We start from the raw sequence: 26,194 nt of genomic DNA, 5'->3' as shown, positions 1-26,194 counted from the left end.
AAGCCTCTGGGCCACCACATCCAGCTTATAATGGCCCTGTGCTGAAAGCCTGTTGTCTCTGTGCTGTTGTGACACACACACACACACACATGTCTCCATCATCCAACAGCTGTGTGCACGCTGCTGTGTTGCTGTTCATGTATGTAAACACAGCCACGTGTTCAGTAACCACTCAGGCATTTAGTGTAAATAAGGGAATGAAAGCATCACGTTATCTGAGTCCCACTTCAGATATTTTTCCATTTTTCCACACTGCCAATAATTTGATATTTGAAACACTTTTTTTTCTTGTAACCTGTCACTTTGTCACTTAATTACAGTAGCATTTAACTCATGCTGTACCATTGCTTCACATAAAAAAACCTTTAAAAACATTATGCATCAATAACACTTCACTGTTCCCGTTTTTGTCTGGGGCAACTTGCCCTGATTATCCCACTGTGACTCGGTTTTTGTCAGTCACGGGAGCAAGACAAAATGCTGTTTCCTTGTGATCTATTAAACGACAACTCTTTTGGGAAAGACAGCTGAAGATGGAGATGTCGTACATGATCTGCAGTTATGCATTTGCTGTGTCCTGGCTGAGGAAACGGGACACTCAGTGGTAATGCTCCTGAGTGGAGGATTTGGTTTCAAGCCCGTTGTGCAATACTAAAGGGTCTCGACAACAACATCTGCTGTTAGAAGGGGAAATCAGGGACATGGCCTGCTGGGAGACAAATGTTGTTTGTTATGAGTTGGGAGGGTGACCATATTTTGGTGACAGGGTGCTGGGGATCAGTAGAGCTGCGTGACGTGAGCCTTGTTGTTTCCTCTCAAAACATCATTAGAAGTCACCAGAAGACATTACGTGGTAATTTGTGCCTAAATAAATTAGTTGCATCTCCGCTCTCAGCAGAGAGGCCCCACACTGTGTACGAGTTAGTGTTTTGGTCATCCAACATGTTTAAACCAGATGAGAAAACAGCACTATTTATGTGTTTGTATATAAGTTTCTTGTAAAATTCCACAGGAGAAAAGATTGAAGCTACACTTGAATTTTTCTATTAAAAGTTGAAAAAGAAAATATTTCCAAAGTTGTCACTTGTAGCAACAAACCCTCACTGGATGATCACCCAGCAGCTCTACAGAGAGTGTTAAAGTCTTTCTGCTCATCGTTTTCTGAATGCCACCTTCAATGTTTTGGTTCAGTCCCATCTCTGTCGTCAGCCTTGTTTCCAGGCTGCTGTGTTTAGTGAGAAAACTCCCCCCTGTAAGCGAAATGGTCAGCACTAAACAAAGTCAGCAACTTGTGAACGCTGGAACATTTTGCAAGTACACTATATAGAAAAAAGTGTTGAGGCACACCTCTTATGTAGCTGTTTTTCAGGATTTGGGCTCGACCTCTTACTTCCAATGAAGGGAAATCTTAATACTTCAGCCCACCAAGACATTTTGGACAAAGCTATGCTTCCAACTTTGTGACAACAGTTTGAGGAAGGTCCTTCTGTATTTCAGCATGACTGTGCCCCAGTGCACTAAGCAAGGTCCATAAAGACATGGTTGGGTGGTGTAGCTGCAATCTGTCCAATAATCTTCTTTACCGCCACTATTAAGCAAACCTTCAGCAATAGGCTTGATTGCTAGTAATGAATATTCTGACAAGGTAACTGTGTTAAAAAATCTTTACTTAAATAAGCAAAAACAACTATGTTGCTCCTTAGGCTGCTTAATCATAGCTGATGCCCAAGTGATGCCCAAGTGGCTCTGACATCACAAACAATCAACCCAAAAAGGGGCATTACAACATTTTTCAGTTAGCTATTGAACACTGTTGTTATGACTCTTACAGGGGGGTTTGGTGTGGAAGAACTTGACTGGTCCACAGATCCAGACCTTTTGGTGCAACATCAGTCCCTGAACTCACACTGATGCTCTACTGAATAAATGACTGAATAAATGGGCAAAAAGTCTTGTTGAAAGCCTTCCCAGGAGAGTGGAAACTGTTATGGCTGCGCAGCTGTATTTAGAATGCATTGTCATTAAAGTTCTTGCTGTAACAGATAGTATATGTGCGAGCCACCAACCTACAACGTTGGTATTCGATGACCTGGGAATAAGAATCGTCAATCAGCTATCTTCCTCCAGAATCATCCGCCTTTAAAACCCCAGAAAAATGTCATTTCAAATCGGAGGTATTTCTCTAACATTAAATTGTCTTGGCAGTGAGAGACAAGTACGATGAACCAGCTGTGCAAACCTGAAAGGATTCTGTCCCTTTGACCAGTAATGCCTGTGGTCAAACGTTCAATGTGACTGTGACGCCGAATGTCTGTGAAACAGAGCAGACCCTGTTTCCTGAATAAACCAAGATTAAATATCTGTCAATGAGTGTTGTGGCTACCCTCAGGGAAATGCTTTCAGACTGCGCTGTGTGTTGGAATTACGCTGCTTGTAGTTTTACTTCGGGCTCGCCTGCGTTACCTGTATATCTTGTTAGAAGCACTCAGCGAGTACTTCTACAGAGAAGCCAAGTGCCCTCAGTCGGCAAACCATAACAAAGATTAGCTTAAGTGTCACACTATATGACACATCTGGGTTTCAGGTCGATGCTTAACTCATTCTCAGATTTCCAATAATCCATTTCATCATGGTAGAAGCCCTTGGAGGTTGAACACGGTGGATTATGGTGAAGTCTTAGTGCTATTCCCACCACACAAACTGCTCAGAGAAGCACATAGAAAAGCTGTTGGAAAACTGGACATCTAATAAATCACTGTTAAACAAGGCAGACAGAAAATAGAAAGATACTTGTTTATATTAAAATCTTTTAAGTTATCACTTTCAATATTAATTTGAAAGGAAAGCAACATTTAAAAGTTGACAGGTTTTTATGGAGTGTACCTGAACGGAAAGGCAAGTCGTAAAGCAGCTTAGCATATTTTTGCTTGATGCTCCTTCTGTCAGTGGCAGTGCAAAATATAACAAAATACCAGAGGAGAGAAGAAAGTGGGAGGACAAAAGAGCGGGGAAGAGGAATTGCACTGAAAAGCAAAGAGAGTAGGGAATAGAAGCACATATAAGGCTGGGGGGGGGGACTCAAGATGTGCTGGGGGTGTCCTGTTCCTCCGCTGAGGGTTGAATATGTTGGAAATGATTTTTCAGCCTTCCTTTCCTTCTGCCATCTGCCGTCACCATAAACTCTGAAAGGTTTTGCTTTGAAAGGGCAGCTCTCTCTTCCTCTTTTCAGTTCCTTCTAAATACAACCTGGTGACCCTTCATGAAAATGGAGAGTAAAAGCTGATAGATCCTTACAGTCTGCAGATTAATGCAGAATAATGTGGTAATAATGAATTGATGGTAAACAGCCGCAGTGATAGGCTCACCTGAGAGACGATTGCCCAGTCGAGAGAGGATGGGGGAAACCGTTGAGAATCTAGAATGAATCATTGGTCAGACGGACTCACTCTGCCTCCGTCTGCCTCTCTGTGTAAGGCTTTGTCCGCTGCAGGAACATGAAGATCTGAGCTTCTCTTTCTTTCTTTTTTTTCCCTGCTCGCCTCCTGTTGAGACGACAGCGAGCGAGAGAACAGGTTGCATCGCTGTGATTGATTTTCAGAGTGAGACAAGGAAACTTTGCAGAAAGGTATCCTCAGCTCAGTCCAGTGATGTAGTGTTGAATAAAATGTTAGCTATCAACATAATGCAGACCTTTAGCCACATTATCAGAGCTTAATTAGATTTCCCAGAGCCTTATATCAGTGGGGTTTTATTGATGTCATCATGATTTATGTTAGGGTTCCCTGCTAGATTCATTCAGACTGCTGCTTCACTAACAGTAAACAGACATGTAGCTACATGCTTGGTTGTATGTGTGAGACTGGGCCTTGTGAGATTAAGTGCATCATCCCTCTGTTGATGTTCACCATGTAGATGGAGTGTTCAGCTCAAGTTCAACTATTCAGTATTTTTTTATATTATTTTTCCTTGTCTGTTTGGAAAGCGTTGGGTCGTACAAACTGAAACTTAAATAGTTCAGTTGAGGCCATCTGCGTTTTGTTGTTGCTATGAAATATCTCAGTTTGCTTCCAAAATGCAATCATAGCCAGAGAAGTTGCTTTAAATTTAAATTAAAGTTAGTATCAGGAAAGAACATGAACACTGTATGCGCTGGGCTCTAATCTGACCCTCAACCAATGTGTCATAATTGCAGATAGCTATCTCTGTCACTGGCACATTTAGAAATTTGTTCTGTTATAGTGGAAAAATATACTGAAAAATAGAGAATTCAGAGACCCCCCAAAAAATCAATGGTAATTAACAAAGATTAATCTGATAATAAACAGGCCATTTCCACTGAAGTCAGTACAACCCAGGCAAAGATGGCACAGTAGTGGCCTCTCTCTCTGCATCGCAGGACTATATACATATAAGTATTTTCCAATCTATTTGTAAAACCAAAATAATTAAAGCTAACTGGCCAGCTTGCCTGTGGGACCATGCCAGAGGAGAGATGTGGAGTTGACTTTGTGCATTTCAATCAGGTGAAATTCATAATTTAGTAAAAATGTGAAATATATATATCAAATTGCAGACTGGAAAATCTATGGTTTTAGACAACTGTAAAGTTTTAGTTTAAAGGCCTAGATTACTATATTTTATGTGTCTTCTTCTTAAGCACCTTCTGGACAAAGCTGTACAAAGGGGCTTAAACTAGCAATGGAGTAGTGTTTTTGCTTTATCATGATTCCCTATAAACCTTGCTTTCATGATGCAATTTTGTCTGCCACTGGGAACAAAATCTAATGGGAAAGTGAACGCTGACTGGTGATCCATTCAGGCAGGAAGTCTACTTACCTGTCTCCATTATAGACTAGGTGAGTGAATAAACTCACACCTTTGTCCTGTGTTATTGGTAGTTGCTACTCAGAAAACAGAAAGCAATCCGACTGTCTTTGCGCCCCTAGGATAATACCACTTGGGAACACTGATGATAATCTCGCAGATTTTCAGTGAAGTCACGACCTATCGCAGAATGAGGTAACACAGTGGTTATCGAGCGTGTATCCCAGTGGGTTTCCATCACTCAGCAGTGGTTAGTCTGCCTGAGAGGGTTGCCAGAGCTAACACAACAGACTCACTCATGTGTGTGAAACTGTGTACTTTTTTTTTCTGGTGTCTGCTAGCGTTGTGACCAAAGAAACAATTGGTGACTAACAGGCGATGAAACTGCCAACTGACCCATCTTGCACAGGCTGTGCTGTTCTGATCTGTGGGAAGTGGGGTCCAAGAACACGTGAATTCCCTCACACAATTTAGTACTGTGTGGGTTTCAAAGCAACATTCTGCTGCAGTTGGCCACTTGTTTACTTTCGGCTACAACCTGAATTTGTCAGTGGGTGATGGGTTACAACAGCATGATTGTTAAATAGCAAATGTACAGCGGGCACGAGTCTAACACATTTGAAATGTTGTGATACCATCAGCTTATCAGTGATGTTTTATATAATCTTAAATACAATTTTAGACTGTCCAGCTTGTGATCTAGTTGGTAACTGTGACCAATGAGCGAGACATTTTTATTTCAGTAGATTTATCACATGGTCATTTTTATTTCATATTCTAATAACTCACCTGCTTATTGTCTTCATTTAACATCTTGTTCACAGCAGTAACCTTTCCTGACCCTTATCGTATAGCAATCTGATGGCTGAGTAGTTATAGTGTAACAACATGTACTCAAATAATATTTGGCAGGCATGCAGCAGGTTCCCTTGGTAACAGCTAGCTGTTGCCCATCAGATTGTGAATGATCACTGCCGTTAATGGAAGCAGCGCCGTGGCAGCTCCGCGGCTGGCCAGCACACACACTCCGTCTTCTGGACAGGTAATTTAGGGCAGACTGCACCCACATACACACACGCTTGCACACAATCACAGAAAACATACACTCAGAGAAACAAAGAAAGAGCCAAACGTACACACGTACGTGAGCCACATGACAAAAACATTACCAGAGACGCACAGTATCTGAGACACACACATACGCACACAGTCGCGTGGGCGCAACAGTTATCACTATAGTTAGCATACCAAAACTCACTCACACACACACACACTGTTAAATGACACGCACACTTTCTGCTCTGTTAGGCGTTACACACACATGCACACACACACACACACACACACGCACACACACTCATCTGCACCTTGGAGGCTTTTTCTGTATTATAGCAGACCTACTTTCACTGAGTCCCACTACTGTACTTAGATCAGTGTGTGTATGTGTATATGGCTGTTTATCTGGCGCAGCTTGGCCCACTTACCATCGAGTTGTCCTTGAGCAGAACACAATGCTACACACTTATGCACAAACACACACGCACAAAAACAAAACTTGAAATGCCAAAGTTTTACAATATCTCAGACTCTGTAAGCAGCTTTAAGGAGAGAGAGAGAGAGAGAGAGGGAGAGAGGCTGTGTTACAGTGGAACTCATTTGTATGCAAAATTTACCATTTGGTCACTTCCAGCTGTGTGCGTCGATGTGTGCATGAGAAAATGTTGCATGCGTCATCAGTCTAGTCAGAGCAGCGCTCATTTGTCTGACAGCCACTTGCACTCTGCACACACCCATTGCATGTAGTCAGAGCTCCTAAGCAGATGTGCATTTCATCATTTAATTTGTACGTTGATGTAATGACATCATCGTGACACAATAGTTGATCATCCACATTTTGTCTGAGGGGAGGAAAACTTCACTGTAGCTCGCATGCAGAGTCTCAGATAATGCTCACTGGATTTCCAACATCATTTCGGATATTATCCTCATCAGTCAAAAGAGGTTTCATTGTGTCTCACAGTTGGTAGAAAATCCAGATCAGGGCTCGTAGTTCAGCTCAGACCCCAGTTTCCATTCCAGCAGGAGGACCTTTGTTGTCTGACATACCTCTCTCTGTCCCAAGTTTCCTGTCTGTCTCTCTCTCAAAGGTCGCTGTCACTTAAAGCAAAATGGCGACATAAAAGTTGCGACACATGATCACTAGAGGTAGCAGCACATCCTCATGTTAATAAGAATTCCAAGTTTGCTGAAACTAAAATTCACGCAAAGCAACATTGAAGTTGGTCGTCATTTAACAGAGTAAACATTCAGACATAATTGCATTGGAAGTACAGATCGTTTGCGTGTGTATGGTGGAAATGAAGCGAGATGGTTAGCTTAGCGCAAAGCAAGTGTGCTCTAATCATGATTTCTGCAGCTGTACGTAGAGAAACCGTCATGCATGTAGATCTGATTGGCTCTACTGATCGGCCTTTACAGACTCCACACATCACACTATTCAGCATGAAAATCAGCCAGTAAAGACCGCTGTACGATCAATCAGAGCACTCGTAACGTAAAGGTGGTGGAAGGTGGGGAAGCAGCTAGCCAGGCTCCCAAGTGAAAGAACAACACAATGTGCTTCAGGCGCACTGACTTCCTGGTGTCTCATCTGGTTATTACAGCGACCTCACAACCCCGTGAAATAGTTCAGCCACATGACCTTCTTGTTAAAACCACAGTGTGCTGTTTTTACATAGTACAAAAACATGTCATTGACTGCAAAATTAAACTGATTTCTTGAGTTTATGTAAATCTGCTGAATATGTCAAATTACTGCTGGGTGGATTTTGATGAAACTCTCATCACTGTTTAAGCATTTTTACGCAAAACCAAGTCAGCTGGGAGATACTGGCTCCTAATTCATTTTTAGGTCATATGATCCAGCCCCATTTCAATGCTAATATTACAGTCACATTTCAGTCATGTGGCTGCCACTCATATTCAGTTATTCTTGTTTGGCTTTTGGTAGGTACCTTTCACACTCCATATTCTCAAGGCCAGCCGCACCCTTAACAACTTTGTACCACTGTTTACACATGTCTCTTATGTTCGTGTTTCTTTGATTGTACTATTGTGATACTAGCAGTGCTGAAACGAGTTTGTAATCTGCTGAACGGAGCCAAGATAAAGACGACTAAATGACCGGCTGGGTGTGATCGGTATTTGTGGTTAGGTCTGTATATGTGAAAAAGAGACGTCAGAGCTGCTTGGAAAGCGAATGCGTAGTTGCATGAGAAGGCAATGCAAGTTTGAGCATGTGTGTGTGTTTGTATCTGTGTGTCAGTAATGTAGGTTGTAGCAAGTTGCCAGTGCTTGGATACAAAAACCTGCAGTCAACGCACAACAACATCGTCTTTGAATGTTTGCAGTAGGCCTGTTTACACTGAAACAACTAATTCAATAGAGACAGTTGTTTGATGCATCTCTAAAGCAAACATGTAAGTCTCCGTTATGGGGGAAGATTTGCGTGTTAATTACTAATTTCCATGTTGAACAACCAGACTGGAAACAAAGAGCTACATCTAATAGCTTGTGGTGGTGAAACTGTAGAGCCCTTCAGTAACACTCTCAGTCATGTTCTCATTGAACAGCCAATGAAGGTCTTTTAAGGTGATATAAATGTTTACACTGATGCTGGGGCTTCAATTAGACTAAATGTGTTCAGTGCTTGGAAAAGACAATACAAAAGATTCGGAACAGCAGCTTCCTTCCACACACATTACTTTGCCAGTGTGTTTTTGAGAACTGTCTTCTGTGCAGCTTATTGCAGTTAACTCAGAGACACATGGAGGAATTGACCATTTCTAACTGTTAATTTTGGCTGGAAAGGATCTTTTTTTCAGTTAAGGACCAGTCCTCCCATACATAAGAGAATGGAAAAGACGGGCTCTAATGGCTGTCCACCTGTGTGTATTGTCAGCCACACAGAGGAATGAATGAGCTGGTGATTGTAAAGCATGAAGCATTTGCATCTCCATTGTACATTTTAGACTTTTTAGTGGGTATTTAGGATACATTACACGCAAAGGATTAGATGGCTGTCTTGTCTCTCCGTGTTGGCCAACGGAGGAGCCGATGGAAGTTGATATGTTGACCTCCTGCCTCAGAACCAGACCACACTGTGTTAAGATAACGGGAATGGAAACATAATGAAAGGGCTCCATCTTAGGTAAATACTGGGATGTTTACCCACAATGTGTGATACATGTAGATAAAATCCCCAGCGACCTGGCAGGTTGTATAGTGTAGCACAATTGTTTTCCCCCACAGCTGAGTAACTTTTTTGACTGAAATGTGCTTTTCAGAGTAGTTTTAATGCAGCCATCGAATCCCTTTAAGTGTCATGTGTCCTAAATACCTTGTCTTAATTGAGTATATTTGTATAGAAAAGTCATTCGGTTTTTTTTTTATTCCTTTTCATTTGAATACATTTATTGCACTAATTTTACTTACATCTTTATTATGCATTGATGTACATTCTTTCAAGAGGCAGGTGGTCCTAAGTTTGCTCCGTTATCCTACTGCTGCCACACATCTACGCGATTCTGTGCAAGGCAGGATGAAGCAGCTGAAGCTATATGGGTTTGAAATAGCGCTAGAAGCTAATGTTTACAGAACTGACAACACACAGTGCAGCGAGCTCTGGTTGTGAAGTCAGTAGGACATCAGAGGACCGTGCTGACGCTGAGCTGACAGGCACCAGTAAGTGGGTCTTTTATGTTCATGCTCATGAAGTTTGATAATATATGCACAAAGACTATCATGCTCCAACCGACTCCGTTAAAGATTCAGGCTAACGGTGTGTGAAAGCCAGGTGTGTGTGTTAAACTGGTCACACTCTTTTGAGTGGCCTGATGAAGAGAAAAAAAGATATATCACTATATATATATAGTGATATATATTTTATATAGATATATATATATATTTAGATATAGATAGATATCAGGCTAAATTTATGGACATCAGTGATGTAACATTTCAAACACAGATGGTCTTGTCTAATCTTATTGTCTTCATGTGGTTAGACAGACCTTGACGGGGGGGCTCTCATCTGATCTGCGGCTGTTTGTGATGGGAGATGATGCTGATGCTGCTTTATTATGTACATGTACTGGGGACAACTAGCAAAGAATGTCATTTCATCACAAATAAATACAGGAATATGCTCACTTCTTTGCCTGAGGAAGGAAGGAAGAAGGAGGAAATAATTCCACTCATATCCACATCAAATAAAAGGCTTTTTTTTCAGTTACTCTCGACTTAAGTGTGTTTTCAGTAAATGTTTCTGTGTTTATTTTGATGACTACTTCTTCTTCAGTACTTGTTTTTGTAAGACAAGACTCAACAGTGCAAGTGTTTCACTTGCATTTGCCAGTAAAAATAGAAAAGTGCAAACTGGAAAAATAGACAAACATGTCAGTATGATAGGCTTTAAGTTAATGTATGCACACCAGTAGATCCAGAATTGGCCGCTTTATACAGTGTGTGAGGTTGAGTGAGTGAGTGTGTGAAACTGCTGGAAAAATGAATATGGTCATACCTGAAGTAAGACATGGCTTTGTTAATGTCAATCAGGCAAACACTGTGTCTGTCCTGTTTACTGACAGAAGACAGATCAGCTCCAACGTTTTGAATATGTTCAGTATTTGACACCCTCCCACCAGCCCTCCACATCTCTCTGTATGCCTCCCTCTCTCTCAGCATGATTCTTGTTAGGCTGACTGGATATTTCTGTTGCTGTCACTGCAGTCAGCCTTGTACCAGATTTGATGCTATTGTGGGCCATCCATTGTGCTTGTGTGTGTGTGTGTGTGTGTCAGTAGCGAGGGGAATCTCCAAGGTCACAGGAGACTGCCGCATCATCGACTGCTCTGTCATCAAAATATCTTTCTCGCTGTGACAGTTTATGAATGTAGTGCTGTGCTGTTTTTATTGTAGATTTGAGACCATTCGTAAATGTTAGATTTGTACAAAGAAACCAGAATATAAAAACACCAAATGTCAGCCAAATATTAGCGTGTTTACAGTGATCTTCAAACATGTTCTGCTAGTATAACAACTATAGCTGTTCCACTAGCAGCTGTAGTTATAGCGGTGTATATATATATATATATATACATGGGGGCTGCCAATCATAAGCACAGCATCATTGCCACATAAAGATGTTACAACAAATCAGTAGGCAAAGAGTTGCCTATTCGTACATCTGACAGACGGTGAGTGTCATTAGCAGTGAGGTAGAGTTGTGTTTCTGACCGCCTGATGATATTTTTTTCTGACCACCTGATGATTTTCTATGATGAATTTTTGATCCATGGAAGTTTTATATTTGTAAAACTGCCCCAGGCTGCATCTTTAGGTCCAGTATTTAGTTCTGTTGTTTATGGTCTTCCATTTAGTTCTGGTCAGCCACTGAACAGTGGGTTTATTACAGCTTTTTCTCTGACAATCACTTCCTCCTACTGGAAACAAAGTTAATGAGAGCAGTGAACCAAAACAGTGAAAACCTTAATTTTCCAAACAATAAGCTCATAATAAACACGAACACGAAACAGGAAAACTGAGGGGTAACTGGGTCATGATTATCTGTGGGCTCTGAACTACAGCTAGTTGCAACTTTTACGTTACATGTACTCATTTGATCCATTGTTAATATAAAACATAATCCAGCTTTAAAGAGTGTCAATATTTCATCACAGAAGTAAATAAAATAAAGTTCACTGACAAACATTAATAGTTCTTGTTAGTGATTCTGTTTTGCTGGATCTCACAGGCTAATTCTTTACTGCTCCTGCGGTGGGTTTTCATCATCTGTTATGTTTCCTTCCTTTTCTCCCTCCTTGGAAGCACACAACCTGGTCTGCACTTACAGATGTACCCTCCCAAATTTCACAAAATCACACACAGTCACATACACATAGATTCAAAAACACACAGGACCATGAACACACACAGACGCATGTAGCCTCTTGCTTTCACATGCAACACTGGATGGCCCAATGACCACGATCATCCTCACACACAGGCTGAAGCTGTTTCCATGGCGATTAATGTAAACAGAAGGGAAGTCTCCTGACATCCCAGGAGTGGTCAGGGCTGTTGCCATGGCAGGTCCATACCTCATAGGCTACATTGTGCCTGTGCTTGTGCATGTGCATCCATATCTGTGTGATGTGCACACTCTACACAAAGCAGACAGGAAGCATCGTATTTCTTTCTTTCCCTGTGCTGTCCCTGCCTGCTACTACTGAATTACACACACTCACACACACATACATGCATCTTAAGCCTCTCCTGAATTCTGTGTCTGAAAATACTGATACTGTTAAAGAAGGTATTATAAGCATTATTCAAATAAGGTGAAGCAACATTAAGCACTGACAGAGTGGAGAAAAATCTGTTGCCATCATCTTTAAACACAGTTCATTCCTCTCAGTCTCAGTTTTACTTTACTAACAAATGAAAAATAGGATATTGAACATGGCAAACATTATACCAGCTAATAACAAGCATATCTTCCTTCAGTCATTGTAAACATTCTGGCTTGCTGACATTAACGTCGAGCTTAAAGCACCTCTCTGACTAAATAGAGCCTCACAGAGCCACTAACACGGCCCAAGACGCTTTATCACCACATGTGTTGTGTTCCGACCTCAGGATTGGCATCTTTTCTATGGAAAATCGGAAGTGTGCACAAGATACTTTACAGATTAAGCCCAGATAACAGCTTTTAAGAGATAACGGATAATCATCTGTTTTTCTTCTCTGGTTTCCACTGAATTAAGATTTTGAATCATCATGTGTATCTCAGTTCCTCTCTATCCACAGATGGGATCTCAACAGGTATTTCACACAAATCCAGTGCACTGATTCAATTACTTTAAATGTTATTACCAGCAGTATCAGATAGTGTCCTGAAGTAATCTCGCCTACATGTATTGGTTCATGTTTTTCTGTTAATGTTTAATTTTGTCCTACAGAGCTCTGCATGCATGTACCATCTGCTGTGATATTGCTGGTGGATTGGAGCCCATTCTTCACACCCATATGGACAATTGGGTGAAATACAACATCATGAGTCTTTAGACCAAATTCTGGTTGACATGTCAGCTTTGTGGCTTTTTGTCTTAATTGCACAGAAGACTGTGCAGGCATTTCCTTTCAGTGCTGTCTCTCTCTCTCTCTCTCTCTCTCTCTTCATTTTCTGTCATCGGAGCCACAGTGAGAATATAGACTATAATTGGCACTTAATTGCTGCCGTGGCAACAGTGCTATTTAAGCCTACGCGCTCTGCAACAAAGGCCTTATAGCGCACGCATGCACACGCTCACAATAAAAGAGGAAGGAAGACACACAAGGAAGGAGGCTCTTTGCTCTCTTTCCCTAATTTCACTCCAAGTGTTTGTGTTTTTTACATATGGAGACCAGTTACTCTAGTGAGGTTTCGCTGAAAACTCTGTCTTTGTATTGTTCAGTCCTGTTTTTCTACTCCACTGTGTTTACACAGCAGCTGCAATAAAATCTCTACCCATCATGTCTTGCCTCCCGTTGCCATGGTGATTCAAATAAGCAGGTTTCCACCTGGGGGTCAGAGACCAACAAGAGGTCCTGAGATCATTTTGGAACTGTTGTGAGACGATGAAACTTTGTACTGAAAAGTTAAAGCTCACCAGTTATACTGCGTCACAGTTCATTACTGTAGCTTATCTTAAATGATCTCTTGAACCTTTACATTGTTTTTTATTTTTTGGTGCACCAGTCATCACTTCATTGCACAGGAAAACCAGTGTTTTGTTTAAAACGTATATGATCGGGTTAGGACTGGATCAGATCAGCACTCAGACATAGTATCATAATCAGTAATGAGAAAGAAAAGTTGAATCATACTCTGAGTTTCAGTTTCACACACTGTGTATGTCCTGCAGCATCTTGTTCTACTGATTTATTGAAGCTACCGCATAACAGGTTTCTAATGAATGGAATTTTCAAACCCAAGATGAATAAGAGATGAAAATATTCTCATTCATCCTTTCAAACACATTACATTTCCACTGTGTAATAGCTGGGGAGGGGGCATGTTTTACGCTCTGGCAACTTGAAAGGTGGGGATTCATTAAAATGAATCCCCACCTTTCTGTGGCTTCACCTGCCCTCCATTGTGTGAACTTCTCCACATTCTGGATAAACACTCACTGCTTGGTGTGCAGCAACAGATTGTGTTCACAGCCATCATCTGAACTGTGGTGTCACGAAAAAGCAATAGTGAAACTGAAAATGTGAGTTTCAAGAGATACAAGAAAAGACGCTTAGATGAAATACGGCATGAAAGATGACATGTTACTTGTTGTTAATTATTGAAATTGTTAATCATGTGACAGGCAAGCCATGGCTGCCTTGTAAATGGGACATTTGAGCCCTATTGATCCACTTTTTTTTTTTTTTTACAGTAAATGCATAAATGCAACAAGATCAGCTTCCTGTGTCAGACAAAAGGCTTGGGCTTTGGTTTGAGGGGCTGAACATGGCACTGCTCATGCTTTGGACTCCCGGGGTGCAGAAACCGCTCAGCCTGCTGGGTAGTGGATAATAGTTCAGAGGAAATGTTGCTGTCCCAGAGCCAAATGGCTTGTGCCCAAAACTAAAGCAGGGGATATTTTTCCACCAAACCACATCATTGCATTTCTTCTATTTCTCTGTCTTTGTCAGTGTTGCTCCCTCCTCCTAATCTGCCTCATACAAATATTTCAAACATTTCACTCTTATTATTTCTTTCTGTTTTTCCAACTCTGCTTTGGGTTTTCCTCTGATCTTTTCTCAATTACAGTCTACCAATGATCTCTAAGTATGTGTGTGTGTGTGTATGTGTGTGTTTCAGGAAGTGGCATATCTTTTTATTGGCATCAAAACAGTGACACACAATTCAAGCACGTTACTTTGAATTCAGAGCACATGAAAATTATGGTGTGTGTGTGTGTGTATGCAGTCTGCTCAGTGATGACGATAGTTTGGCACTGGATAATTGTCCTTCTCTATGCTCTGTCATTATCCGGCCTGCTGCAACGTGTGTGTGTGTGTGTGTGTGTGTGTGCGTGCACATGTGAGTGAGCAGAGTCCATTCTGCTTTGATTAAACTAATTATTGATCAGGCAGGAGCAGACCTACCGAGCTGACAATATCCCTGTCTCTGTGTATGAGTGTGTCAATGTCCATCTGAGCCATGCACACACACAGCTGACCTTTTTTTTGTAATTTAGGTCCCAGGTCCCATCTGTCAAATCAATGCTTTTGTAGCTCTCCTTGATTTCATTTCGACAAGCAATGTTGCTCAGACCCACTTGCATTTAAAGTAGTCTAAAAGAAAGAAAGCACTCAAAATTGAGCAGAATTTAATCTATAATGTTAAATATTGTCCAAAAAATATTGCAAAATGTTGTAGTATAAGAGTCATTTGAAATCACATTCTTCAATGACATCTCAGACACAACGGTTAAGTGGCATCATTTTTTATACAGCAACATTTGATTAGTAAGACGTTCAATGTGAAATAAGTCAACATGTAATTCAAATGTGTACTGAAACAACTAAGACTAAACTTAATGTCACTGAGGGGCTGCATGGACAGCCTCACACAGCTTATAGTGAAATAACAGAGCCTGACTTCCACTTCTTATCTTTGAAAGCTCCTACATATATTGTGACAACAAGCACAAAGGTGACACCAATTGGACCAGTGTGGTGTCCTACATACACATCTCGCTCTGGAAATGGTGCCTACATGTGCATTAAGAAAATAATAATAAATAGTTTAACGACCAACTTGTATTTCAAACAAAAATTAGATTAGAGAAGATTATCTTTTAACAATAAAAGACCTGCACAGTGTTGATAGCAGGAAATATTCTGTCATTGTGGAGCAGTGTTCTCCAAATAGAATAACTGAATAATAGGCAGTTAGTTAGTTGCACTTTAATGAGTCAATATAATTACTTTATATAATATGTACAATATAATTAGCACCATCAACGCTATTTAACAGGTTTAATTTATGTGAACTGTGCTGTAATTGAGAACTTTCTGAGCCAACAGCTGGGCAACACACAGCATGTAATTTCTGTAGCTATGAGTCTCACAATCAAAACAAAAAAAGGTAGTAGTGTGATGATGTAGTGAAGTAGCGTGTGATGAAAGAATCTAGAAAATATTTTGGACCGAATGAATGCAGAAAATCTGGGGAAGATCAATCAAATGGAAAATAATCATCAATTGTTCATTCAGGGATAAAGACCAACTACCACTACTGCTTCCATCTGACAGTTCTTCATCACTACGACATTTAATATAAGATAAGCTTTATGTCACTTTTCCTTTCCACACTGCAGATGGACTCAGTAGCCTATGACACTGAGAGTTTCGTGTTGGGGGTGGTGGAAGGTGTAGCCCACAATTGAAAAGAGTTTGGCTGTCATCTTTTTTTCCTCTCCTGCCTCCTCTTTGGAGCCCAGAGAGCATCTCAGGACCGAGCTGACTTTCCTAGATTTTTGTTTCACCACAACATCCAACATGGTGGACAACGTTTCTCTTGGTTTGTTGGTTCTATGCTAATTCTGACTGAAATACCTCAACGTATATTCAGGGTTCCCAGACAATAAATCCCACTGTAATGACTTTGGTGATCCCCTGAATTTGTCCAACACTTTGGTTTAAGACCAGATAGTTACAAAACCAACAACATTCCCATCAGCCCAGACTGTATTTGTGTTTAATGCTAAATATCCAACTAGGGCAGACTGACATATTAAACTAAGAGCATGTTAGCTTTGAACATGTAGCTGAAAGCACCTCTGCCCCTAAGAGCATACGCACTAGTTCACAACATTCACAAAAGTTAGTTGATTTTCTACCTTCTTTAGTAATTTGGCAAACTACTTTTTGGTCATTTTCAGTTATTCCAACATTTGGAATGTGAGGATTTTCTTTGTCATTTATGATAAATGAAGATTCTTTGGAGTTTGGACAATTGGTTAGACAAAAGAAGCAACCTGAAAGACGTCACTTGGGGATCTGGGAAACCGATGACGGTGGAGCAGTTTTACCCTGGCTCCAGGTGCATCCATCCATCCAGTGCTATCAGAAAGAACGGCAGAATGTGATGACTGAACAGCTTTTTCGGTTGTATTTCATGTATTTTCAGCTTGACACTGGGAAACGCTGATGGCTGCTGTCAGTCTCAGTGTTGAGTGTGTCACTGTCACCTTGTTGTCCTATTCTGTTCTCTCCATTTCTGTGTCTTGCACTGTGTGTGTGTGAGAGAGAGACAGACTGTTTCTCTGTTGGGTTTGTGCTTGATGGAGAAACACACACATGCACACACCGTCACTGCCAATGCATCTCCTCCTCTTGACGTACTGACAGAGGCAGTGGAGCTCGACTGACACAATTACACAGGTTCATACAGGAGGAAATGCAATCACTGTTGCCGCGGGTAACGGCAAGCGGGGACTGCCACCTAGTCAGCCCCCAACACACACACGCACACAGCCTAGTTTGTGAACTCAGCTGCCAGATGTTATACAAGCCCCTACCTCCAGTCAAATTGGTCCTTTAGAGTGTGTGTGTGTGTGTGTGTGTGTGTGTGTGTGTGTGTGTGTGTGTGTGTGTGTGTGTATTGCCAAAATGTGAGGCTGAGCATGCCGTGTTCCTTCTGTTGTGTGTGCATTTGTAAACCTGCAAATAGTTTATTTATCAGGTCCATTCTGCCTCCATTCACACACACACACACATATCCCCACACACACGTGCACATGCACAGGCACGTTCTCCCTGTTCTGACATTTTAATTCATTTCACTACTGTTCATTTTTCTTTCTTCTCCCCACCATTCAGAGATAATATTCAGGCTGAATGAACCCTCTGTGTGTGCGCGTGTGTGTGTCTGAATGCAAATGATGTAGAAATCTTTACTGATGTAGTAATCGATTTTTGTTGCTCTTGGTTTCATTATCATAATTGCTAACTGGAGATCACCCACATTGTGTTGACAGCCAGATCACTGTTGACCACCGATGCATCAGCGCTGTTTTCCGTCTAACCTGTTGTGATCGTGGCTCTGAAAGCAGCAAAGGTTCCAATCAGAGCTGCAGTTTAGGAAGGTGGCAGATTAAAGGATATTAAACACCACAAACCTCCAGGAAAACCTCAGTGCTCCTTGGAACAGATTTCTCAGGCATTCTTCTGGAGGGATGAACCCTGTTTATTCTCTCATTTGATGTTTTAATGATGGTGGTGTGTGTGCTGTCTTAACATGTGCAGAGTCCCCCGAACAGCGGGTGTTTAATTTGGTTGAGATCTAGTCGATCTGAGAGCCTAGTAGCAGGGCTGAATGTTTACCTGTGATTTTAATCCTCAGTGAAGCTTCATTTCTAGAACAAATTTGCTGGTATTGAGTGATAACATTTCATTTATTTTTATTTTCTGAACAAAATACAACTATGGAGAACACTTTGATTCTCTCTTTTTCTGTTCTGTGTTTCTCTGAGTGATTGATTGGGAGCTTTATACATCCTGTCTGTGTCTCTTCCCACCTTTTGTGATTGCCTTGAATAGTTTCACCTGTCCGTGAATATCCTCCTGCGTATTTAGTCCACATGCTTTCCCTCGCTCTTTCACTTGTCAGTTTGAATTGGAGGAGATGTTCATTCATGTAGATGCTCCTTCATGTATGTACCAGTCACAGTGTGTGTCTCAGGGTAATGAATGAAAAGCTCAGAGTGTGTGTCAATTGTTTTCTCGGGTTATGACGTCAGTGCAAGTAGGTGTGTCAGTGTGTGTGAGAGTGAGTGAGGGAATTGAACTGATTTGATTGGTTGCCTGACACTCTACCTTGATCACCAGGGGCAACTGGCAGTATGATCACTTGTCACTGTAAAATATGTGTGGAGTGTGAGGTGAAAGACAAAGAGAGAATGGCAGAGTGAGGGAGAAGAGGAGGGAATGAAGGTGAGAAGAGGAACGAGATTCCTGCCGAGAGGCGTGAGAAAAACACGGAGAGCAGGCAAACAATTTTCTCTGCGTGTTTACTGCTGTGATCGTACGCTGGCGTTTGGCCTTGTGGCAGATGGGTGGCTTGTCAAATGTGCTTCAATCTAAAGGACTCGAGGGCTTTCTGCATGGCAACACTCACATACTGATGTGATAAAAGGCTCATTCAAAACGACCATGAATGAAAAGCTCAGTCAGGAGGAGGAGGAGGAAAGTGTATGAAGATTTAGTGTGGTGGTCGACTGTATGAAACGCAACCTGATGTTAAATTCATTTTCTACGGGAGCAGGTGTGTGAGGTGGAAAGATGAAAATTAATTGGTGAGCTGAGTCTTGACTGATTTGAATATAAGGTCTTGACAGACAGTGGAATGAAATGTTTAACAACAGAACAGAGTTAGAAGATCTTAACACATAGTATGACTGTCCATCAATACTTTGCTTTTTAATACTTGGGGTTTAGGGCTCCAACTTGCGATTATTTATTTTCTTTATTGATTAATCTGCTGATTATTTTCATTCATTAATAAATAAATTGTTTAGTTCATAGAAATGTCAGAAAAAAGGTGAAAAAATGCTCATCACAATGTCCAGTGTCGATGCAAAATAAAAGTTTGATCCGATGATTGCACCAGATGAAAAGTTGAAGGATCATCAGTGAAGTTCCAGCTCAGGCTGAGAGGGAGATGAATTTCACTACTTTTAGCATAAATACACCAAAAACAGAGCTGTGAAGGAGAGTGAAATTAGGCCTCACATTCATCACATGGACAGAAACACAGCTATGAGTGAATGCTTATGTTATGCCATGTCTGCTGGATGTGTAAATAGGCAACTGTATGCGAACGCATTCACCACCACACTTAATAATGAGATGTCAATGTTGTGTTCGCAGTTTGCTCCTCTGCCCTCAGGTGGGCCAACAAAATCAGTCAGTGCAGTAAATTGGCCAACAGAAGTGTGCTTTACAAAGAGATATAAAAGATGATACTGACGCAGCTGGTGTTATTTCCACAGGCAGGTTGTTCTACAGCCTATTGCACTAAATCCACAGTTTGTGTCCCCCGTCAGTTCAAAGCCTCATACAAGCTCATATGAGACTAAAGGTCAGAAGTATAGCAAGCAGCCAAGCATCTTAAAATAACCTTCTTTCGGTCTTAAATTCAATATTATTGCCCATTTAGCGGGTCTCAGAACGTTATAAATTTGGATTTGTGTCAGCTGCAGGTAGCTGTTGTACGGGAAGAGATGGCATGGAGAAGAGAAAGAAGGAGGGGAGAGAAGCAGAGAGAGAAGAGATAATGATAAAGAGATGTTTACTCTAATGTGACATCGGTGAAGCTGAAGGCAGATCAACACAGGAGTCAATACACAGTTCAGGCAGATTAACTCGCAATAGGCTCATCTTCATTCATCGCTGTCTTCTTGATGCACACACACACACACACACACACACGCAAGAACTAAAGCACGTGGATTAATTTAAATTTCCAGGTGTTTCAAGTAATATTAGTGCCATGATTATTATTGAGTCTCATCAGTTTTTATGATGCCAGGAAGAGCGTATCAGTCGTTCTAAGTGAATAAATAAAAGAAATTGCTAATGTTCTAATGTTACACTTGGCAGATCCAATCACATTACATTAGCAGTGTTATCTTCTGCATATTAAAGATGATAAGATACCTGAACCTGTTGGAAGTGGGATCTTAAATGCAAACTAACTGAATTAAATCTGAAGATGGGCTGAATCCATTTTTTGTGGAGTTTTCCTTTTGTTTGCTATGTTTAAGCTGCAGCAATGACACTGAAAAGGTGGGTCTCAGTTCTCTAAAAACGCATGTGTTTAAAGGGGAAGTCTTCCCGTTTTAAACAGTTCAGTTTACCCACTCTTCAGCCTGAGAAAACCCCCTTGATAGTATTTTCTGTTTCTCTATAAAGGTAGAAAAAAATTCAAATGTCATGTTAAAGGAATTGCTGAGATGAGGGGATTTTTTGTTGCTTTCAATTAACAAACAAATACAAGCACGAAGAGCTGAAATGCTTCACCACGTTTATCATCCACAACAATACAATTTTTTTTCTTGTTCAACCATTAGGTTTACTACTGGGTGACTCCTGCTTTCCCCTAGAAGCCATCATTAAGACCTAAATTACAGACACACACACACACAAACAGCTGACAGGATCCAATTTGTTTCTTATTACTGTATCATGAAAGCTTCAAGTACACAGTTATATTATCCAGGAAATGATCTGCCTGTGAGACGTGATTTTTTTTGTTTGTTTATGTGTTCACAGAGGAGCGTTTTCTGAGGTAGTCCTGGCCCAGGAGAGGCTGACTGGCCGGATGTTTGCGGTGAAGTGCATCCCTAAAAAGGCTCTGAAGGGGAAGGAGAGCAGTATCGAGAACGAGATCGCCGTCCTTAGGAAGTGAGCGCTGTTAGACACACGCACACACAACGCACACATAGAGCCTCCTAATTCCTGGTTACCAAGGCAACTGTGCATCTTCTCTCTCTTCCATGCAACCCCACACCCTCCAACCTCCCGCCCCCAGGTCACGATCCATAGCCCACCTACCCCACACACATACACACACACATACATCACAACTGAAACTTCTTTCTGTCTGAGCACAAAACAGCTGCGCAATATGAACCACAACATTCCAGTTTGATAGCATGTTAAGAGTACATTTGAGTGGTCCAGTCCATTTCAAGAAAAGTATCAACTGCCAATGCGTGAATGGGAAAAGAAGTCAGGAAGGCTGGCTGATTTAGTTCATTTCGAGTGAAATGAGACCATCTTTTGGGAAAAAGAAAACGTGATTTTTATGGAACAGGTACAGGAAATGTTTGACAGAAGCCTCTTTTATCCCCACTTTCAAAAGACAAAAAACAACAACGAGTCACAAGCACATAACACAGAAATGCCTAAGTGCCATCATCCATCTTTTTGTCACAATACAGACTTATTGTGCTATTAAATGCAATGAATTTGTTCATTTGGCTGTACTGTGTAACATTAGATAAAATTAGAATTGCCTCCAGTAATGAAGGAGAGATGCAGACGTTCATTTAGACAAATGAGTGTCATTAGTATAAACAAATGAGAGCGTAAGAGAGCAGACTGACTGTCTCTTCCAGCCCATACACTGTGAGACAACAGGTCAGTTGGAGGGAGATCTGGTGATTTACTTTACTGCACAAATCAGGAAGAGGATATCCACAGCAAATACAGCTAAAGCTCTATTGTTGGAAAGAATTATAGAAAGTCAAAAAGAGAAACTTAGTTTTAATTTAGAGGGACACAAACATGAACAATAGCAACTGTATGCAGGTAGAGGCCAACAGCATCATCCTCATAGTTGGCACCTTTTTTTCTCATTTCTCATGATCTAAAAAGTCACAGCCCAATTTCTAAAAATAGCCGTTGTGCAAATCATTGGTCACTTGATTTGCAGAAATTGAACTGAAATATAACTTAAACCATAAAAACTGGACAAGAGACTGGAAAAGGAAAATAGCTGTTGTTGCCAAGCAAAGTCTTCTTACATCCTCACAAAGTATTTTAACATGTTCAAGAGCATTTCATTTAAGTCTCTCAAAACAGTTTTTCTGATTAAAAAGTTGATGTACATAAAAATGTAAGGTGAGAAGTTCCATATGACTTCCACGGTGCATTTCAGTAAAAACTATCCAATCACAGAGCTTGAAGTTCTGTCATGCGTGTCACTAACACCTGCTAGAAGCTAATTAGCAGGTTGCAGTGAGAAATAAGAAAACTATTTTGACAAGAAGACTGTTTTACAAACCTGCAGCTTCAATGATTTAATTTAAGACAAATGCAGAATCTAAGGTGATGTATGTGAAGTATTCTGAATGTGTCACCTCTTGGATTCACACCTCTGCATGGAAGTGACAGCCGAGGCTCATTGGTATTGTAGGATTGTACACCATATATGACACCAAAATTACTCAGAAATAAAGTTAGTATGAGTAAAACCTGTGATCTTGACATGAATCTATATGATCATTACATTATCCAGGAAAGTCATATGTTTCTAGGAAAAATAATTAAAAGAAAATAACTTAAAGTCCTAGCTGTTTTTTAAAGCATGAAGTCTTTTCTTAGGTTTCCTTTCGTGTTACCTTCACTGGATAGTTAGCAGTCTAGGAAAACAGAGAGAGAGAGTTAGGTAGGGAAAAAAAATCACATTGTTCATTTAAATTGTTTGTTTGTCTGTTTGTTTTTCATCTCCAACAGTCCAAAACTCAAAAGTATTAAATTGCCAGTTATAAAAAACAACAAAACACTCACAACTAAGCGAAAACTGGAGAATTTTAACTTAACGTAATAATTAACCAGTTGCCAAGATTCATTTGGTGTTCATCAGCTAAACAATGAATCAACGTATCATCTGAGTATAAGTCAGTGAACATCATTTGAAAAGACAAGAAAGTGCCCGACATTACACGTTTAAGTGTGCAGCTGCTCGAGCTGTGTGGAGTCGTGACAGAGGACACAGGCAGGAGAAATCCATGAATGAACACAATTAACTGCAGCATAAAGCCTGAAACGTGTGACAGGGTTTTTTCTGAATACTCTCCTCTGCCATCACACTGTTTACTGCCAGCTCTTCATTATCCCAGACAGGGCTCGAGTACACTCACATTATCCCTTTTCAACCTGCTCGCCAGTGTATCTGTGGTAGATGCTTACCTGCACCCCTGCTGTACATTCCTCTGTGTGTGTTTGTGTGTCTGTTTGTGTTTGTGTGTGTGTCTACATGTATTCCTGTCGTTGTGGGGAATAAAATCTGTTTTAACACAGTCACATTATGAGGACTAGCTTTACTTATGGGGACAAAATGCAAGACCCCACAGTGTAAATCATTAAATACTAGGGTGAAGACTTGCTTTAAGGTTAGGCTGAAGTCAGGGTTTGGTTAATGTTAGGGTTAGGATTAGGCAAGTAATGTTTATCGTTATGGGTAGGTGGTGGTTAAGCCTCCAGGAATTGAGCATAAGTCTATGTAATGTCCCCGAAAAGTGATGGAACCACTGTGTGTGTGTGTGTGTGCGTGTGTGTGTTTGAAAGAGATAGACCTGTGGGAATTACCTCTTTTCACAATGCAAAAGATGATTAACCCACACACCCACACACAAAATCAATCGTGTTTCTACAAGGTATGAGGTGTTAGGATAACGAATGTACACCTACACACACACACACACGAACATCCTCATCACAGTGCTGTAACCATGGAGAAATCAGGAGAGAGCTGACAGAAATGAACAGAAAGGCGAAGAAGACAAATTCGTGTGGAGAGGGAACAAAGATTTTATGTGAAAGTTTGTTCACGACTTTGCAAATAATCTCCCTCAGTATTTACTGGGGTTCCCACTGACTTTGAACAAACTTTTAACTTCACAATAATGTATAATATCAGTATAATGGAAAGTTCTGTGCTGATTTTATAGCACAGGAAAAACAAGCATCTTTGAAAAATGTAATGTGTCACACTAATCACTTGATTATCTTTTTAATCATTGAGAGTCTGAATCATAATTGAAAATTAATTTTGATCAACTGCCCAGCCCTATTATTTGCTACTTTTGTTACCTTTTAGCTTTTAGCCTCATCTCGCTGTCATTGTCAGGTGCCAGCGAGTCTCCATCTGCTCCAGTGAAGCTGACCTGTCACCTTGAGAAATAAATTTGAGCTTCAGAACAGATTATCTGCCCAACTGGTCCTCTTGTGTGAGGGGGTCTACAGACATACACTTAATGTCTCTCTGATTTCAAATCCTCACTATCAAACATATTCAATCACAGTCACATTTCATCACACAAGTTTCTGAGAGAATGGAAAATATTGAAATATTAAAAATCAGTTATAGCACACTTTAGAAACTAAGATTAAAAAATGTAGTACTGAAGTCCGAATTATAAAACCACTCTAGATTAAATACTGTCAGAGTATGACTTTAGATAATGAGTTGTGTTTATCGCTTTGGCAGAAACCTAACGTGGACGTAATGTTTTTAGGAACGTTACTAGGATTAAAAGTCATTTGGTTCTGTTAATGGGTTATTGTGGGATGTAGGACATGTTGAACATGTTGCAGCTCTGAAATAAGAAGCTTTACTGATGGTTTGTCTTTGTTTTGCAGGATCAAGCATGAGAACATTGTGGCGCTGGAGGACATCTACGAGAGTCCTGACCACCTGTACCTGATTATGCAGCTGTGAGTTTCATGTTCTCTTTTGTCGCTCTCTCTCTCTCTCTCTCTCTCTCTCTCTCTCTCTCTCTCTCTCTCTAAAATTCTTGAAAGACTGAGGTGTGAATGATGTGCAATAAAAGTTTCTGTGGCGAATGTTTCATGTCACAGGTAGCACGATGGTGCAGTGGTTAGCACTGTTGCCTCATAGCAAGAGGGTTCCAGGTTCGAATCCCGGTCTGGGCCCTTCTATGTTCTCCCTGTGCCTGTGTGGGTTTTCTCCGGGTACTCCGGCTTCCTCCCACAATCCCAAAAACATGCACATTAGGTTAATTGGCTACTCTACAGTCATGGCCAAAAGTTTTGAGAATGACACAAATATTACATTTTCACAAAGTCTGTTCAGGGTTTTTAGGTGTTTGCCAGATGTTTCTATGGTATAATGACATACAATTAGAAGCATTTTACAAGTATCAAAAGCTTTTATTGAGAAATACATGCAATAGGTCAATATATGCAGTGTTGACTCTTCTTTTTCAAGACCTCTGCAATTCTCCCTGGCATGCTGTCGATCAACTTCTGAACCAAATCCTGACTGATGACCGTCCATTCTTGCATAATCAATGCTTGGAGTTTGTCAGAATTTGTGGGTTTTTGATTGTCCACCTGCCTCTTGAGGATTGACCACAAGTTCTCAATGGGATTAAGATCTGGAGAGTTTCCTGGCCAAGGGCCCAAAATCTTAATGTTTTGTTCCCTAAGTCATTTTGTTATGACCTTTGCTTTATGGCAAGGTGCTCCATCATGCTGGAAAAGGCATTCTTCATCACTAAATTGCCCCTGGATGGTTGGGAGAAGTTGCTCTCGGAGGACGTTCTGGTACCATTCTTTGTTCATCGCTGTGTTTTTAGGCAAGATAGTGAGAGATCCCACTCCCTTGACCGAAAAGCAACCCCACACATGAATGGTCTCAGGATGCTTCACTGTTGGCATGAGACAAGACTGATGGTAGCGCTCACCTCGTCTTCTCCGAACAAGCCTTCTTCCAGATGCCCCAAACAATCGGAAA

At 40.9% G+C, this 26,194-nt stretch overlaps 1 protein-coding gene across 1 annotated transcript in view; it reads left to right on the top strand.

Annotated features, from left to right (window-relative positions):
* camk1da (calcium/calmodulin-dependent protein kinase 1Da) overlaps window positions 1–26,194 on the top strand; it is a 55,087-nt gene that overhangs the window by 4,610 nt on the left and 24,283 nt on the right. Inside the window, exons 2-3 of the mRNA XM_046378785.1 lie at window positions 21,202–21,333; window positions 25,078–25,152. Of these exons, the coding sequence (XP_046234741.1) occupies window positions 21,202–21,333; window positions 25,078–25,152 (207 nt within the window). The remainder of the gene's footprint in view (window positions 1–21,201; window positions 21,334–25,077; window positions 25,153–26,194) is intronic.

The sequence above is a fragment of the Scatophagus argus genome, chromosome 22 (assembly GCF_020382885.2).
Source record: "Scatophagus argus isolate fScaArg1 chromosome 22, fScaArg1.pri, whole genome shotgun sequence".
Classification (NCBI taxonomy): Eukaryota; Metazoa; Chordata; class Actinopteri; family Scatophagidae; genus Scatophagus; species Scatophagus argus.
This window is presented reverse-complemented; position numbering and strand designations above follow the sequence as displayed.